Source organism: Eleutherodactylus coqui, chromosome 1, assembly GCF_035609145.1.
Source record: "Eleutherodactylus coqui strain aEleCoq1 chromosome 1, aEleCoq1.hap1, whole genome shotgun sequence".
NCBI classification, from domain to species: domain Eukaryota; kingdom Metazoa; phylum Chordata; class Amphibia; order Anura; family Eleutherodactylidae; genus Eleutherodactylus; species Eleutherodactylus coqui.
Genome location: NC_089837.1, coordinates 435,181,242 through 435,196,255, shown reverse-complemented (window position 1 = coordinate 435,196,255; position 15,014 = coordinate 435,181,242). Strand labels below are relative to the sequence as shown.

The 15,014-nt window shown below is 44.7% G+C and overlaps 1 protein-coding gene across 8 annotated transcripts in view; it reads right to left on the bottom strand.

Moving 5' to 3' along the window:
* The window catches only part of PARP4 (poly(ADP-ribose) polymerase family member 4), a 150,386-nt gene that overhangs the window by 83,432 nt on the left and 51,940 nt on the right, over positions 1-15,014 (bottom strand). For all 8 annotated transcript variants that reach the window (XM_066582152.1, XM_066582157.1, XM_066582155.1 and 5 more), the window contains exons 25-27: positions 5,993-6,092; positions 4,434-4,604; positions 2,171-2,251 (exon numbers count right to left, since the gene is read on the bottom strand). In XM_066582152.1, coding sequence (XP_066438249.1) covers positions 2,171-2,251; positions 4,434-4,604; positions 5,993-6,092 — 352 coding nt within the window. The remainder of the gene's footprint in view (positions 1-2,170; positions 2,252-4,433; positions 4,605-5,992; positions 6,093-15,014) is intronic.

The following is a 15,014-nucleotide window of genomic DNA, read 5'->3' as shown; positions in this document are numbered from 1 at the left end:
TCTGGAAGCACATTGGAAAAACTTCAGTTTTTTAACCATTTAGGAGACGTACAAATTTAACATTAATTATTAACATTTTGAGGAACATTTTGTTTTCCTACACCAAGCCAAGATGGCAAAGGCTCGTAGGTAGAGATGAGCGAGCATGCTAGAATAAGGCAGTGACTCGAGTGAGTATCGCTCTTCTCGAGTAACTGCTTACTGGTCCGAGCAGGCTCGGGGTGACGGCGGGGGTGAGCGGGGGCCGGCGAGTGTTAGTGGGGGGTAGAGAGAGAGAGAACCCAGCCAACCTTTCTCTTTATATCTGCTGATAGGCATACTGTGCACTGAAGGACCCAGGGGTCTGATATCAGTGTTATATACCCATTTATTGCACTCTAAGATTTCTTATATGCCAATGACAGTGATACATAGGTTTAGGGGAGCTTATCCCCCTCTCTCACTGGTGAGAACTGGGATACCGCAATGCCTTGGCATAAAATGGTGTCACCAGCTGCAAATAATAAATTAACTCAATTGTATATTCTTCATCAGTGGTATCTAACACTGACCAGGCTCTATAAAATGAACAGGGTAGCTACCACCCAATGTCACCGATGCCAGGCACTTGGTACAAATTTTAATCATTTCATGTGGAGCTGTCCAGATGTTCACTCATACTGGGGGAGGTCACACAATTTCTAAGTCAGTTAATGGGTATGACAATTTTGCTTGATCCAGCCATATGTTTGTTGGGTATTTTGGACGAGTTACACTGGCAATTTCATGACCGGGTATTTCTTATTAAGGTGCTGTTTCTGGCTTGCAAAACAATAGCTTTACGCTGGATGGACAGACGACCCCCACAATCTCAAAATGGCACAATATTGTTAACTCCACTTTGTTGTACGAGAATATAGTCTATAAAAATAGGAAATGTTCTGAGAAATTTTACAAGGTGTGGGGGAGATGGTGAGGCTCGACAAATACAAATTTGTCACAGGATCTTTTCCAAAGTCTGTTGAATAGAACTGTATACAGAGCTGTTTAGAAGTGTGACTGCCAATTGTTAAACTGTACCGTCACTGGAGTGAAGAGCACCAAAGCGCTAGATTTATATATCTGTTGCAAGCAATGTAGCTATGCATTTCTCGCTTACCTTGAAGAATTCAAGATGTATACATATGTTTTTCTATCCATATATTGTTTGCTATGCTTTATTGTTCAACAAAACGAGTTTTATACAGCACACATATGAATGAAGTCTTTCACCCCCAAATGCATCCCCATGTTTGTCCTGTGTTCAGAAACATACCAATTCTGGCCCTAATCTTATGTCCGTATGCCCCAAACTGAAAGCAGCATTACATTCAACTGTCTTTTAACTTTTACATGATCGCCATTATCCATTGATCAAGGTCCTTGGTCACTGCTCCAGGCTCTTCGTTACGTTTAGTAGCCAGGAGCAATGAAATGTTACATTTCTGCGCTGCGCTTGTGTCCGCCATCTTGGATCCAATCCACGAGGGAAGCTGACTGTTTAACTTTTATTTACTTTTTATTCACTTTTATGCGATCATCGGTGTCCGGTGGATACCGGCGATCGCGTAACTGGCGGAGTGGGCTTACTGCGGCCCCCCATGACAGCACCAGGTTTTCGGCTACTTCTGGTAACCAGCAGCATGGAGCTGTCACCTCTTAAGCCAACATGGTTTTAATCCTAAAAGCGAGTGTGTTTTTACACAGGGATTAAAGCCCACTAAAGCAGGATGTAAAAAAAGTCTATGGGGTGGTCACTAAGGGGTTGAGTATGTTCAGAACTGTTCTCATTTGAGTTTCTGTGAATGGAAAGTGTACTCTCGAATGCACATTACATTTGTCCACAGATTAAACTGTTCAGCTGGGTGTTGTAGTGTTATTAAAGGGGTATTCCAGGCACAGACTTACATTTTAATATCCAAAGTACATCACAATAATTCACAATTAGTAATAGGTTCAATGTACCTAGTCTAGCTACTTTTTTCAGTTAGACTTTTCCCCCATAGTGCTGACCAGGCAACCGATGAGGTCTCAATGGTCAGACCTCCTCTGTTTGGTAAGTTCTAGAAAATCCTATTAATATGCTATATTGCCTATATTCTAGGAAAATAACCTTAATTGAAGTACACAAATCTGGAGTAATTTAACATACCAATCCAGTTGTCTTCTGTAGCTCAGTGGTTGAAACCATGTTTTCAAACTCTTTATTAGCAATTAAAGCCTTTAGTGTTGCCTGCAGTTTAAAACAAGGAAAGTTCATTTAAACTTTTAAAACAATGGAAAAACATTAAAATAAAGTTGAATGAAAAGTAATGGACTAAGTTAATTATTATTTACATCACTATTGCACAGTATCTTCTAGGAAACCTTAGGATAGGTAAAAACAATTTAAAGTACTGTATTAAGAAATATCTATTCTTATATTTCCCATGCGCTGACTGATGAGGTGACAAAAAAAGCAAAACAAAAAACACTATAGGCAAACCTGCTGTACACGGTCATTGTCGCTGCGCCACAACCTGCATGTAGCATTGATGTACTGATGCTAATGCAGAAGAGCTTGAGAAGGGGCTGAGTTTCATCTCGCCTGTATCAATGCATATCGCCCTGCTATCTATCATTTCGTTTTCTAAGGCCTCATGTCCACGGGCAAAAGAAGAATTAAAATCCGCAGCGGATTTTAACTCTTCTCCTGCCCGTGGATCCGCATCCCATAGGGATGCATTGACCACCCGCGGGTAGATAAATACCTGCGGATGGTCAATAAAAGTGATTTTTTAAAAATGGAGCATGAAAAAATCTGGACCATGCTCCATTCTCATGCGGGTCCCCCGCAGGGACGGCTCCCGCGGGCTTCTATTGAAGCCTATGGAAGCCGTCCGGTTCCGCGGGAGACCAAAATAGGAATTTACTCACCCGCTCCGGATCTTCCCTTCGCCGCGGCTTCATCTTCTCTCCATTGCGGCCGGATCTTTTTTCTTCAGGCGGCGCATGCGCGGGGCACGCAACCGACGTGCCCTGCGCATCCGCCTAGCCGAAGAAAGAAGATCCGGCCGTGACGGAGAGAAGATGAAGCCGCGGCGAAGGGAAGATCCGGAGCGGGCGAGAGGTGAGTTAATTCTTATTTTTATGCCTCATGTCCGCGGGGCAGGAGGGACCCGCTACGGATTCTACATGGAGAATCCGTAGCGGGCCTGATTTTCCCCGTGGACATGAGGCATAATAGTTTGGCTGATGTTTAGATTTTTCCCTATTTTGTGTGCAATTGTTAAGTACAAATGTACTACTGTATTCAAAATGTATTTTCTTCTGGTAGGACCATAATGGAAAAACTTTTAACTTATATTGAAATTTTGGACACTACTATACGGAAACTGAAGAAGCTTCTCATTTGAATTGCAAAAACATTTCTTGTGTGTTGTGTGTGATTCTCCTCAATACATGTATTGGATAACAACGTCTTTTTAGCCTACCTATAAACAAAGAGGTGGTGTGCTGCACGATGAAGACCCTCTTGACAAAACTATACACAGTATTACTGCATATTTCACTGTTTTTTGGTTGCGCAGTTTATATAGGTGAAGCACATGGATTCAATGTGCTTCACCTGTACAAGTCACTTGGTCAAAGAGAAGCATTGTATGAACTGCAGCAATTTGAGTAGCAGCACCCCACTATTGTATTTAAGCGAACTCTTAGGCTGCATTCACACAGGGCGGATTTGCCGCGGAATTTCGCCGCGGCAAATCCGCCTGCGTCCGCTAATCTCGGGAATAGCCAGCCATGTGGGCAAGATTTCTCAGACATCTCGTCCACACGGGACGGCCAATCCGCTGCGGTAAGTCAGGCTGAAGCGGCCACGCTCTCCTCCATGGGAGCACTGGCCGCAGCGGAGAGCGAGCGGCCGGGCCGCTTCAAAGCCGCCGTGGGTTTTTCCGCGGCGGTTCTCCCGGCGGAAATCTCGCGGTTTTGGCTGCGGCCAAACAGCAGAATTTCCGACGGGAATACGCCTAGTGTGACCCCAGCCTTAGGGTATGTTCACACCGTCTAAATCTGAATTGGATTTCAGTAAAAATCCTCCTCTGAAACTTGCGTGGCTGCTGCAGATTTTTGCCGCAAAATTACTGATCCATGGATCTGCACCTGGATTTAGCGCAGTCAGTAGGAAAAATCTGTGTGTGAATTTTCCGACGTGAATTCCACATCAAGAACTTACATGTCACTTTGTTTATTTTTCTGCACACAGATTTAAAGTCTGCATGCTGAAGTCAACATCATATATACTACAGCGCAGATCCCATTAAAACCATGGGACACTTCAGGATGTGGATTTAGTTGCAGATTGCACATCAAATCAATGGCGCAAAATGCAGTGTGACCCTTAGCGAGACAACACTGCTATATGATATACACACCTGAGTGCAGTGAGGCACAAAGCCATAAACTAAAAGCCAATCATTATTGAATAAAGCTTGTATGTTTCTAGGGGCTTGCAGGATCTCAGAAGAGTTCTGATTAAATTGCCTCCACTTCACTGACACAGCAGTACATGGCGGAGAATATAGCCGACTGTCGTGGTTACTCATCTGTAAGAAAAAAATATGTACGCAAGAACTTTTATTCTGACAATCTAAGGACTGCAAATTCGGCATCCCATTTTTTTTTTACATTTTTCGGTCTTTACAATTTTAGTTTTCATGTAAAAGTACTTAAACACTTATGCACATTAAAGTTCACTATTTTTGTCTTAATTATTTTGGGCACAGAAAAAAAATATTTTGCATCTTAAAAGGTGGTAAGCATATTGTGTAAATCAAATGGTACAACTTTCCCTTTCCTCCCCCTAAAAAAGAAATAAAAATTAAAATCTCAGGATGTACAGTAACAAAACAGGAAAAACAGTAAGGTGTGAATACTTTTGCAAATCACAGTATACTAAGGCCTCCTACCAACAGACGGCTCGGACCCTGCATGTGCGATTTTTGCAGTGGAGTTTGACCCCGTGCTCAGCCGGTAACCCCTGCTTACCTGTCTGGTGTCTTCTGTTCAGCGCTGTGGATGTGCCTGCCAGCGCTCTATCACACATGGACAGTAGCTTCTGGCGATCTGCAGTGACGTAGATCCCGCGATACTTCCGCACTGCAGAAGTGCCGCGGGACAGATGGCTTCCATTGACTACAATGACAGCCGGCTGTGCGTATCCCGCAATAGATTTCCGCTCTTAGCAGGAAACCGCTTTTTGCTATAGCATGCTGTGGGCTCGATTTGCTGCGGAATCCCATTTCGGATTTCTCAGTGCAAATCCGCCCATCGGAAGGAGGCCTTAAAGGGGTTGTCTCGCGGCAGCAAGTGGGGTTATACACTTCTGTATGGCCATATTAATGCACTTTGTAATATACATCGTGCATTAATTATGAGCCATACAGAAGTTATACACTTACCTGCTCCGTTGCTGGTGTCCTCGTCTCCATGGTGCCGTCTAACGCTGTCTTCTCCTTCCATTTAGACGCGCTTGCGCTGTCTGGTCTTCTGCTGTGTTCAATGGAGCTGCTCCGGCGTGCTCGCGCCGCCAAGGTCTTCTGCGCATGCTCAGACCAGCTCTCCGGCGCGAGCACGCCGGAGCGGCTCCATTGAACACAGCAGAAGACCGGACAGCGCAAGCGCGTCTAAATGGAAGGAGAAGACAGCGTTAGACGGCACCATGGAGACGAGGACGTCAGCAACGGAGCAGGTAAGTGTATAACTTCTGTATGGCTCATATTTAATGCACAATGTACATTACAAAGTGCATTAATATGGCCATACAGAAGTGTATAGACCCACTTGCTGCCGCGAGACAACCCCTTTAAGATAGGTATAACTATGAAATTTTCCACACATCACTATACACAAGTATTACCAAAGGTAATTTAAAATGTGGCAGTCTTCACATAGATGTTTAGCATAATAACACAAAGCGATAGTTAGATGTTACCTGATCTCTCCATTTGCTCTTAGAATTGTCATCAAAATATTCAAAGGCTCCAGAACCATATTGTGCGAAACACTTGAGCATATGCTTATTTGTTGGAGTTCTGCAGCAAAGAAATATAAAAGTAATACATTAGGTTAATGAATTGATTGTGTTTTATGTGCATCATGTAGTATAGTCCATACTTTTTATTAACCCCTTGAGTGGCGGGTTTCCTACGACCCTGTCGTGCCCACCAGGGCAGATTTTTTAAATGGTCTAATCATTGAATTTCAACTAATTTTGCAGTCGCGTTCCAAGAGCCATATCTTTTTCATTTTTCCATTGACCAGGCCATATGAGAGCTTGTTTTTTGTGGGACAAGTTGTACTTTTTGATGGCATCATTTTTGGGTATATATAATGTATTGCATAACTTTTGTAAAAACATTTGTAGGGAGATTGGGGGAAAAAAAAGAAATTCTGCCATTTGTCTTTTGGATTTCCTTTTTACGGCGTTCAGTGTGCAGAATAAATAATGTGATATCATTATTCTCTGAGTCACACGATTCTGGTGATAGCAAGTTTATACAGTTTTTATGTTTCGGGGAGGAAAAAAAGAAATGGGGAAAAAAGAAAAAAAGGAGCCATGTCATTAAGGGGTTAAATAATGTACCAACTTCCTTCTTTGTGTCATTACGACGCACGGATACCACATGTGTGATTTTATTTTACATTTTTTACAAAGTAAAGGGAGACAATTGTTTTTATTTTTATTTTTTTTATAGTTTTTTTTACTTTTTTTTTTTTTTTGTCCCTTTCGGGGACTTCCACAAGGACCCATCAGGACCCCCTGATCACTTTCTGGAGGTCCCATGGTGACAGCCCTTTACATGCTGCAGTGACAGCCCTTTACATGCTGCAGTCACATAGACTGCAGCATATAAAGGGTTAACACAGCAGAGATCGGAGGTTTTCTCTGATCTCTGCAGTAAGAGCTGGTGCCTGCTTGTCCTCTGACAGCCAAGCACCAGCTCTCCCTGCCACAGAGACCATCGGCTTGCTTCTGACAAGCCGATGGTCTCTATAGCAACCTGTAAACAAAGCAGGACATTAGAAGCAGGAGATTGCCGGGAGATCGGCAATATCTTCCTGCTTCTCAATGTCTTGCTTTGTTCTCTGTGGGACTGTGCAGGCAGAGCACACTGTCACAGCTTGTGGCATTGTGCTCTGCAGCTCCCATAGTGATACATAGCCCAGAAATCTTCCGGGCTATATCACTATCGGCAGTGGAGCTCGTCCCGGAAAATTTCCAGGCGTGCCACTCAAGGGGTTAAAGGACTACTTGGGAGAAAACGCATTTTTCCATTACTGCCCCCCTCACCTGATTGACTGTCACACTCTGGACATCTCTCATGCATATTGCAGTCATGTCCATGCGGTTTAACTCTGTCTGATACTTTGCATGCACCATGTTCATGCTGAAATTTCTCTCTGTTCACTTTCACTATGCTCTGCCAACATTCCCATGACGCATCACATGACCAGCTAGAGCCAATACCATCTCTTTGTGCTGTGAGGACACTGCCATTAACTTCTATATTTTTTATTCACCTAAATAAGCAGGGCAAGGTCCTGCAAGGTAGTTTTCCTGGAAATATTACCTGTACTACGAGGCACACCAGAAAGGCAGTGGGAGATTAGGGAGGTAAACAAGTGGCTCCAGAGTTGGTGTAGGAAGGAGGGATTTGGGTTCCTGGAGAACTGTGTTGACTTTGCTGTCGGCTACAGGCTGTACTGTAGGGATGGGCTGCAGCTCAATAGGGAGGGTGCAGTTGTGCTGGGGCAGAAGATGGCTAGAAAGCTGGAGGAGTGTTTAAACTAGGGACTGTGGGGAAGGGAAATGAGAAATATGGGGGGAGACACAAGTTCTGGGATTAAGGAATGAAAATGAAGGGGGAAGTGTAGCGCAGTTAGAACTGAAAGTGCAGGAATAACAGAAACATGGCAGAAGAGACCGTGGGAACCAGAAAGGGGAGGGGTATGTCTGTATGTTAAATCCTACTTAATGTTGAGACTAAAAGAAGATATAGGTGTAGGAGATGAACATGTGGAATCTCTATGGCTGACATATATAGAAATACAGGGAGGAAAGACTAATAAAATCTTGAGTTTTTTATAGGTCACCAAAAATAACAGAAGAAACTGAAAACTTATTAATAAGACAAATAGATGATGTGTCAAATCACAATGAAGTAATGCTTGTCCCTAAGGGACATTTGGAAATTAGTGACCACAATATAATTAATTTCTAGTTGTCATTCAATAGGAAGCAACAAAAAAAACTGAACTTTTGTAAAGCAAAATTTTATCAGCTCAGAATTACTCTATGCAACATTAAATAGGGCAATATCCTCAAAAATAAAAGTACAGGCGAAAAATGAGGGAAGTATCTCATGCGAGCAGTTAAACCCCGCAAAAATAAAAGAACTACGAATAGAAGGAAACCAATGTGGCTGAACAAAACTATGAGTGGAGCAATAATTAAAAAAAAAAAAGAAAGCATTTAAAAAACAAAAACAAGGCAGTGAAGAGGCACCAAAAACATAAAGGAAAGAAACCCTAAATATGTAAGGAAAAGATCAAAATTGCAAAGGAGGAGGCAGAGAGACTGATTGCCAAAGAGAGCAAAAATAACCCTAAACTATTTTTCAATTATAGAAATGGTAAAAGGATTTGCACTGAAAGCACTGGCCCTTTAACAAATAATGCAGGAGAAATCATAGAAGATGATGGGGGGAAGGCAAATCTATTAAATAAGTTTTTTCTCAAGTATATTCACGAGAGAAAAAGAAATGACACATGAGATGCAAAAAAAGATTAAAAATCGACAAAACGCGGGGTCCAGATGGAATACACCCATGGGTTCTAAAGAAATTAAGTAACGTGATAGACAGACCGCTATTTCTTATATTTTTTTTAACTTTGTTTTATTTAACAGAATACAGAATCACGGTACAGAGCACATTTGTTTAGATAAAAGCATTGTACATAGCATTGAGTATTTCTTTTGCGAATAATATATGTGCGTACAAATACAACTAAATTTGTTCTGCACCTACATAAACTGGTCATTAAAATATTGCTTTTTTGTTTAATTTTACTTGGTTGCTTACTGAACAGTTGAATAACAGTAAGGGGGGGAGGGAGTATTGGAAAGCCCGCGCCGGGCAGTCGCTCAATGCCTTATGAAAAAGACAAGGGGGATATATCAGAGATACAAATGGAATGTGGGTAGGGATAAGGGACATGCGGAGTGTAGATGGGGGAGGGGAAGGATAAGAGTCTGGATAAAGCTCAGGTTGCTGATAAAGTTTGTCGGTTGATGAGCCAAAGGCCCCAGATCTCCTGAAACCTGCCAGGGCATCCCCTGTTCTTATAGATAATTTTTTCAAATGGAGTGACATCATTTATTAATTTTATCCATTGTGTTAGTAGGGGTGGATCTGCAGCCATCCAGTGCAGTACTACCACCTTGCGGGCCAGGAACAGTATTTTCTTGAGAAAGATGCGTGTATATTTGGGCCATTGATCTTCCGGCAGTAAACCAAATAGAATTATCCTGGGATCCATTGATATAGTAAATGGGGATAGTAAAAGTGAGTTTGTAAAGGCTGTAATGTCAGACCAGAAGTTGTTTATTGGTGGGCAATCCCAGATTAGATGCCAGAAATTCGCCCCGGGTTGGTGGCATCTGTGGCATGAGTTTGATGGGATGTTGCCCATTTTGTGTAATCGGCTAGGGGTGAGATAAGCTTGATGGATTATATAAAGTTGGATCAGTTTATTATTCACGGCAGGAGAGACAGACAGGTGGGATTCCATGATGTCTGTCCAATCATCAGTTGTAAGAGATGGGATAGCGAGGGTCCATTTATTAAAGACTGGAAGCGGGTTGTGGCTTATTTTGGCTGAAAGCAAATGTGTATAGAGTGCCGAAATCAAGCCCTTGGGGCCCTGAGATTTAAGGATTCCGATGGTAGGGAAATTGGATATCTGAGTAGAATTGGGGGGGAACTGAGTGGTCAGTGCGTGCCTGAGTTGAAAAAATCTGAACAGCTGGAGGTGTGGGGATTGTGTTGAGTCGCGCAGCTGAGTGAATGTAGGGAGTATACCGTCTGCGTATACATCTCTCAGCGAGATGACCCCTAGACTCCTCCAATATTGGGGGTCTGGGACTGACTGCAGAGCCGCCAGGCCTGGATTGTTCCAGAGAGGTAGATCGGATACCGTATCATCGAATCTCTGGATAGATTTTGTTTCTCTCCATACACTCAGCGCCAGTCTGTGGATTGGCAATAAATCTGAGGGGTTTGAACAATCAGGGAACTCCAGATACGCCAACAAATTGCCGCCCTTCACTTGATGTTCAAGGTATTGGTCTGTGGTGGGTTTTCCTGTGTTTTGGAACCACGGACGGATATTACGAAGCTGGCCAGCTAGATAATATAGTCTGAGGTCTGGGAGGGACATTCCAGCCTGGTTCTTGGGTCTCTGCAGTGACATTAGACTTAGTTTGGGTCTCGATGAGCCCCAAATAAATGAGGAGATGTGGGAGTTTAGGGAATGGAAGTACCGTTTGGGGACTATCGTAGGCATGTGCTGTAGTATATATAGGCATTTCGGCTGTATAGCCATTTTGACTAGGTTAATGCGTCCTGCAACTGATAGGGGCAGCCTGGACCATTGTTTAAGTTTGTGTCTAATGGTTTCAAATAGAGGGTTAATGTTTTCTTCCAAGGCTTTGTTGTGGTTTCGGGTTATATTTATCCCAAGATATTTAAACGTGGATACCACTGCCAGGCCATATCTAGCTACTGAGGGGTCTATCACAGGATTCTGATCCATGTATAGGATCGTGGATTTGGACCAGTTAACTTGTAGACCTGAGTATTGGGCGAATTTGTCTATGTGGTGTAGGGCCTGGGGGAAGGAGGTTTCAGGGTTAGATAAGAAAAGGATCGTGTCATCGGCATAAAGGCCTACCTTACTCTCCAGGCCCCCCCACTCGATTCCGGTCACGGCAGGAGTGGATCTCAAGTGAATCGCCAGAGCCTCTATGGCTATGGCGAATAAAGCCGGGGATAGCGGGCAGCCCTGACGGGTGCCCCTGGTCAGCGAGAAATCAGCCGATGGAATACCGTTCACAGACACGTTGGCACTTGGGGATTTATATACAATCCTGATCCAGTGTATGAACTGGGGACCGAAACCGAAGCGGTGGAGGCAGGCCTCCAGAAAGCTCCACTCCAGGGAGTCGAAGGCTTTCATCATGTCCAGTGATGCGAGGGCCCAGGGCATATTAAATTTAGTACCAATCTGAATGGCGGTTTGGACCTTCCGTATATTGATCGTTGTAGACTTCCCAGGCATGAAGCCAGTTTGGTCTGGGTGTATAATGGAGAGAATAACTTGGTTTAGTCTAGTTGCTAGGACTTTGGTTAGAATTTTGTAGTCTGCGTTAACTAGCGATATGGGTCGATAGGAGCTACAGTCTAGTGGGTTTTTGTTAGGCTTTAGTAAAACGATTATGGTGGCTTTATAAAATGAGGGGGGAAGGGAGTTGCCTAGCTGGGCCTGGAGTAATGTTTCGAGTAGTAATGGGGTGAGATGTTCGCTATATTTTTGGTATACTTCAATGGGAAGGCCATCTGGGCCCGGGGATTTGTTCAGTGCCATATCTTGGATGGTTTGCTGAATTTCTTCTAGGGAAATAGGAGCCTCTAGAAGCGCAGTTTGGTCGGCATCGAGTGTTGGGAATACCAGATCTTGAAGGTAGTTGAGGGAGTCTGTAGTGGATTTGTTAGTAGAGGAGTTGTAGAGATTGGCGTAGAATTCCCTAAATCGTTCTGTGATGGACTGGGCGTCGGTGAGCGTCTCATCTTGTGTATTTTGGATTTTAAGGATAGTGTTGGACTGGCCCTCCCGTCTGATGAGATTAGCCAGAAGGTGGCTTGATTGGTTCCCCAATTCAAAGTAATATTGTTTGGTAAAGAATAGTTTGCGTTTGGTTTTTTCGTGGATTTGAATTTTATGAAGGCGGGACATGCCAAGCCATGCTACTTTGTTAGAGTCAGTAGGGTCTGAAATATATAATCTTTCCGCCTCCACAGCCCGGGCCTCAATATCGCGGTCGGACTGGGATGTGGTTTTTTTAATATGGGTGATGGCAGATTTTAAACAACCCCTGAGGTAAGCTTTGAGGGTATCCCATTTCAGGGCATAGTGGGTGTTGTTGTTATGGACGTCCAGAAAGGTTGCTATGTGGGCGGGTGTTTGGTCTTCAGTATCGATGAGTTTAAGCCAGAATGGATGGATTTTCCAGGTGGGGATGATCTTATATTGGGGAAATTTTAAGGATAGTAATAACGGGCAGTGATCCGAGATGCCTCGCGGGCAGTGTGTTATGTTGGAGAGGTGAATTGCTAGAGCTGGGGAGCCGAATATATAATCAATTCCGGACAGAGTGTTATGTCCCTGGGAGTGGCAAGTGTATTCCTGGGTAGTGGGGTGATTGATGCGCCAGAGATCCACCCATCCCACACCATCAATTAGCTGTTGCAGGGGAGATTTAGCTGTGGCCGGGGCTGTGGAAGATGCATGGAACCTGTCCATATCTGAATCCATTACCTGATTAAGGTCCCCCATACAGATGACATTTGCCAGGGGGTATTGGTGGGCGAATGCTATGGCCGCTTGCAATGGATATTGATTGTTATGGGGTGGGTTATATATACATAAGATGGTATAGGGCTTAGAGTCTATTTCAGCATATACGAAGGTGAATCTCCCTTCTGGGTCTCTACGGGTGCTAATAGGGTTCCATCTAACTGCTTTATGGATGAGGAGTGATACCCCCCTAGAGGAGGAGGTGTGAAAGGAGTGGCTTACCCATTGGACCCAAGGTTTTTTAAGAAGTTCGGCTTTTTCTATGGTGAGATGAGTTTCCTGTAGACATACAATGTGAGGGTTAAATTGTTTAATGTATGAAAACACAGCTTTGCGCTTGGCGGTGGTACCCAGGCCTCTCACATTCCAGCTAAAACATGTTAACGACATTTAGGTGGTGTAGGTCGGTAGTTCCCAAATGGGGTATTTAAGAGCGACAGCATTTTACATATAATGGTGGAATAATAGCACCAGCGCGGACTCTCCGGGAATTTAACAGAAACTGAACTATAATCACACGAACATTTAACATGTGACATTCCGTTTGACTATTATAGCGGGAATGTCAAGAGGAAAAACTTTAAGTTACGCTCTAACGAGAGAGTAACAGTTGTTGTGAATAGGGGAAATTCCTATGGCCTTAAGGGAAGTGGTGGCATCGACAGAGACTAATAAATTTTTTGTGTCTTATTTATTATGTGCTAGAGTCCCGATTTGGGAGTTGTTAAATATTAATTGCACATTGTTCCCAGTAGGCCAGAGGAATTATACAAATAACATTGTAAGTAAGATTTAGAGTATAGCTACGGCGTATTCAGGATCCAGCGTCCGCGGATGGTCTGGGATGCATCTGGAGCCATTCCATGGCTTCGGCTGGTGATTGCATGAAGAGGGCTTTCCCGTCCGCTACGATGCGCAGGCGGGCAGGGTAGGCCATGGAGTAAGGGATGTTTCTGTCCTTGAATTTTTTCTTGACCTCTATAAAGGTGGCTCTCTGCTTCTGTAAATCCCCGGAAAAGTCAGGAAAGATGGAGATCACCGAATTGTTGTATTTAAGTGGGCCTTTAACTCTAGCTTGACGCAGTGCGATGTCACGGTCTCTGCAGTTTAGAATCCTTGCCAGGAAGGGGCGCGGGGGGGGGGCCCCCGGGGGCGGGGGTTTGGCCGGGACACGATGGGCTCTCTCCACGGTAAAGGAGGCCGAGAAGATGTCGCTCCCCAGTATAGATTTTAGCCAGTTCTCTGTAAATGTCTCCGGTTGGGAGCCCTCCGCTCGTTCCGGCAAGCCAATTATCCGTAGGTTATTGCGGCGGAGGCGATTTTCTAAGTCGTCCATCTTGGACTGGCAGGATTCTGACTGTTTAGTAGCTTTGTGTATTGCTGCTGGGAGTGGTCTCAGGGAGTCTTCAATATTAGAAACGCGGTCTTCCATCTCACTCATTCTGCCTCGCATATTATATAAGTCCTGCCTCAGGAGGGAAACATCTACTTTGATTTCGTCTATTTTGCCCGTAAGGGAGGATTTGCAGTTATTGATAGCTTCAAGAAGTTGTCGCATAGTGGGTTCTGGGGGTTGCCCCAGGTCTGTCTCGCTCTCTCTCGCCTGGGTAGTACGCGAAGGCCGTGGTGAGTGTTCAGGTGTCTCTGTCCGGGAGAATTCTTTAAGTTTTTCGGCTGCAGTGCTACCTTTGGCTCGGGTACTCATGTTGAACAGATATTAAGCGAGAAAGATAATTGAGGCTGTAAGAGTGAGGCTCTGCGATGTTATTGAGAGAGGGTGTATGAGGCTGGAGAGGGGCCCTGCCCGTACTGTTTTGAAGAGCTGAGTGGCTTGAGACACCCGGCGGTGTTAGTCGGGCACAGTCAGCCGCTGAGGGTGTAGGCTGTGGGCCCTGAAACGTTGTATGAGGGCCTGGATTACGGTCCTGTCGGTCTGGCGGGAGGTGGTATTTAACGGAGGCGTGGAGATTAGGCCCAGAGGTTCGGTGAGGGTCTTGGGGTGACTCCAGGGAGATAGCCCTCGGGCCTCAGGTAGATGCCTTAATAGGCCAGTTATTCCCGCTGTCTTTTGCGCCGTTTGTCAGCGGCTGTCTCGGGTGCCCGGATTTGTGGGGGGCTGCGATGCAGCCTCTGCTGTCTTATGGGGTGTCCTGCCAAGGGCTTTATCTGGGTGCCGCTCCCCGCGCGCCGGGCAACCCCCTCCCCCAATGCAGCCTAGGGGATGTCAATCTCCCGGGCAATGGCTCCCCAGGTTTACTCACAGTTCTTGGTCTCCCAGAGCAGGGGCTCAGCGGTGGATGGAGCTTGCCGAGGGTTTT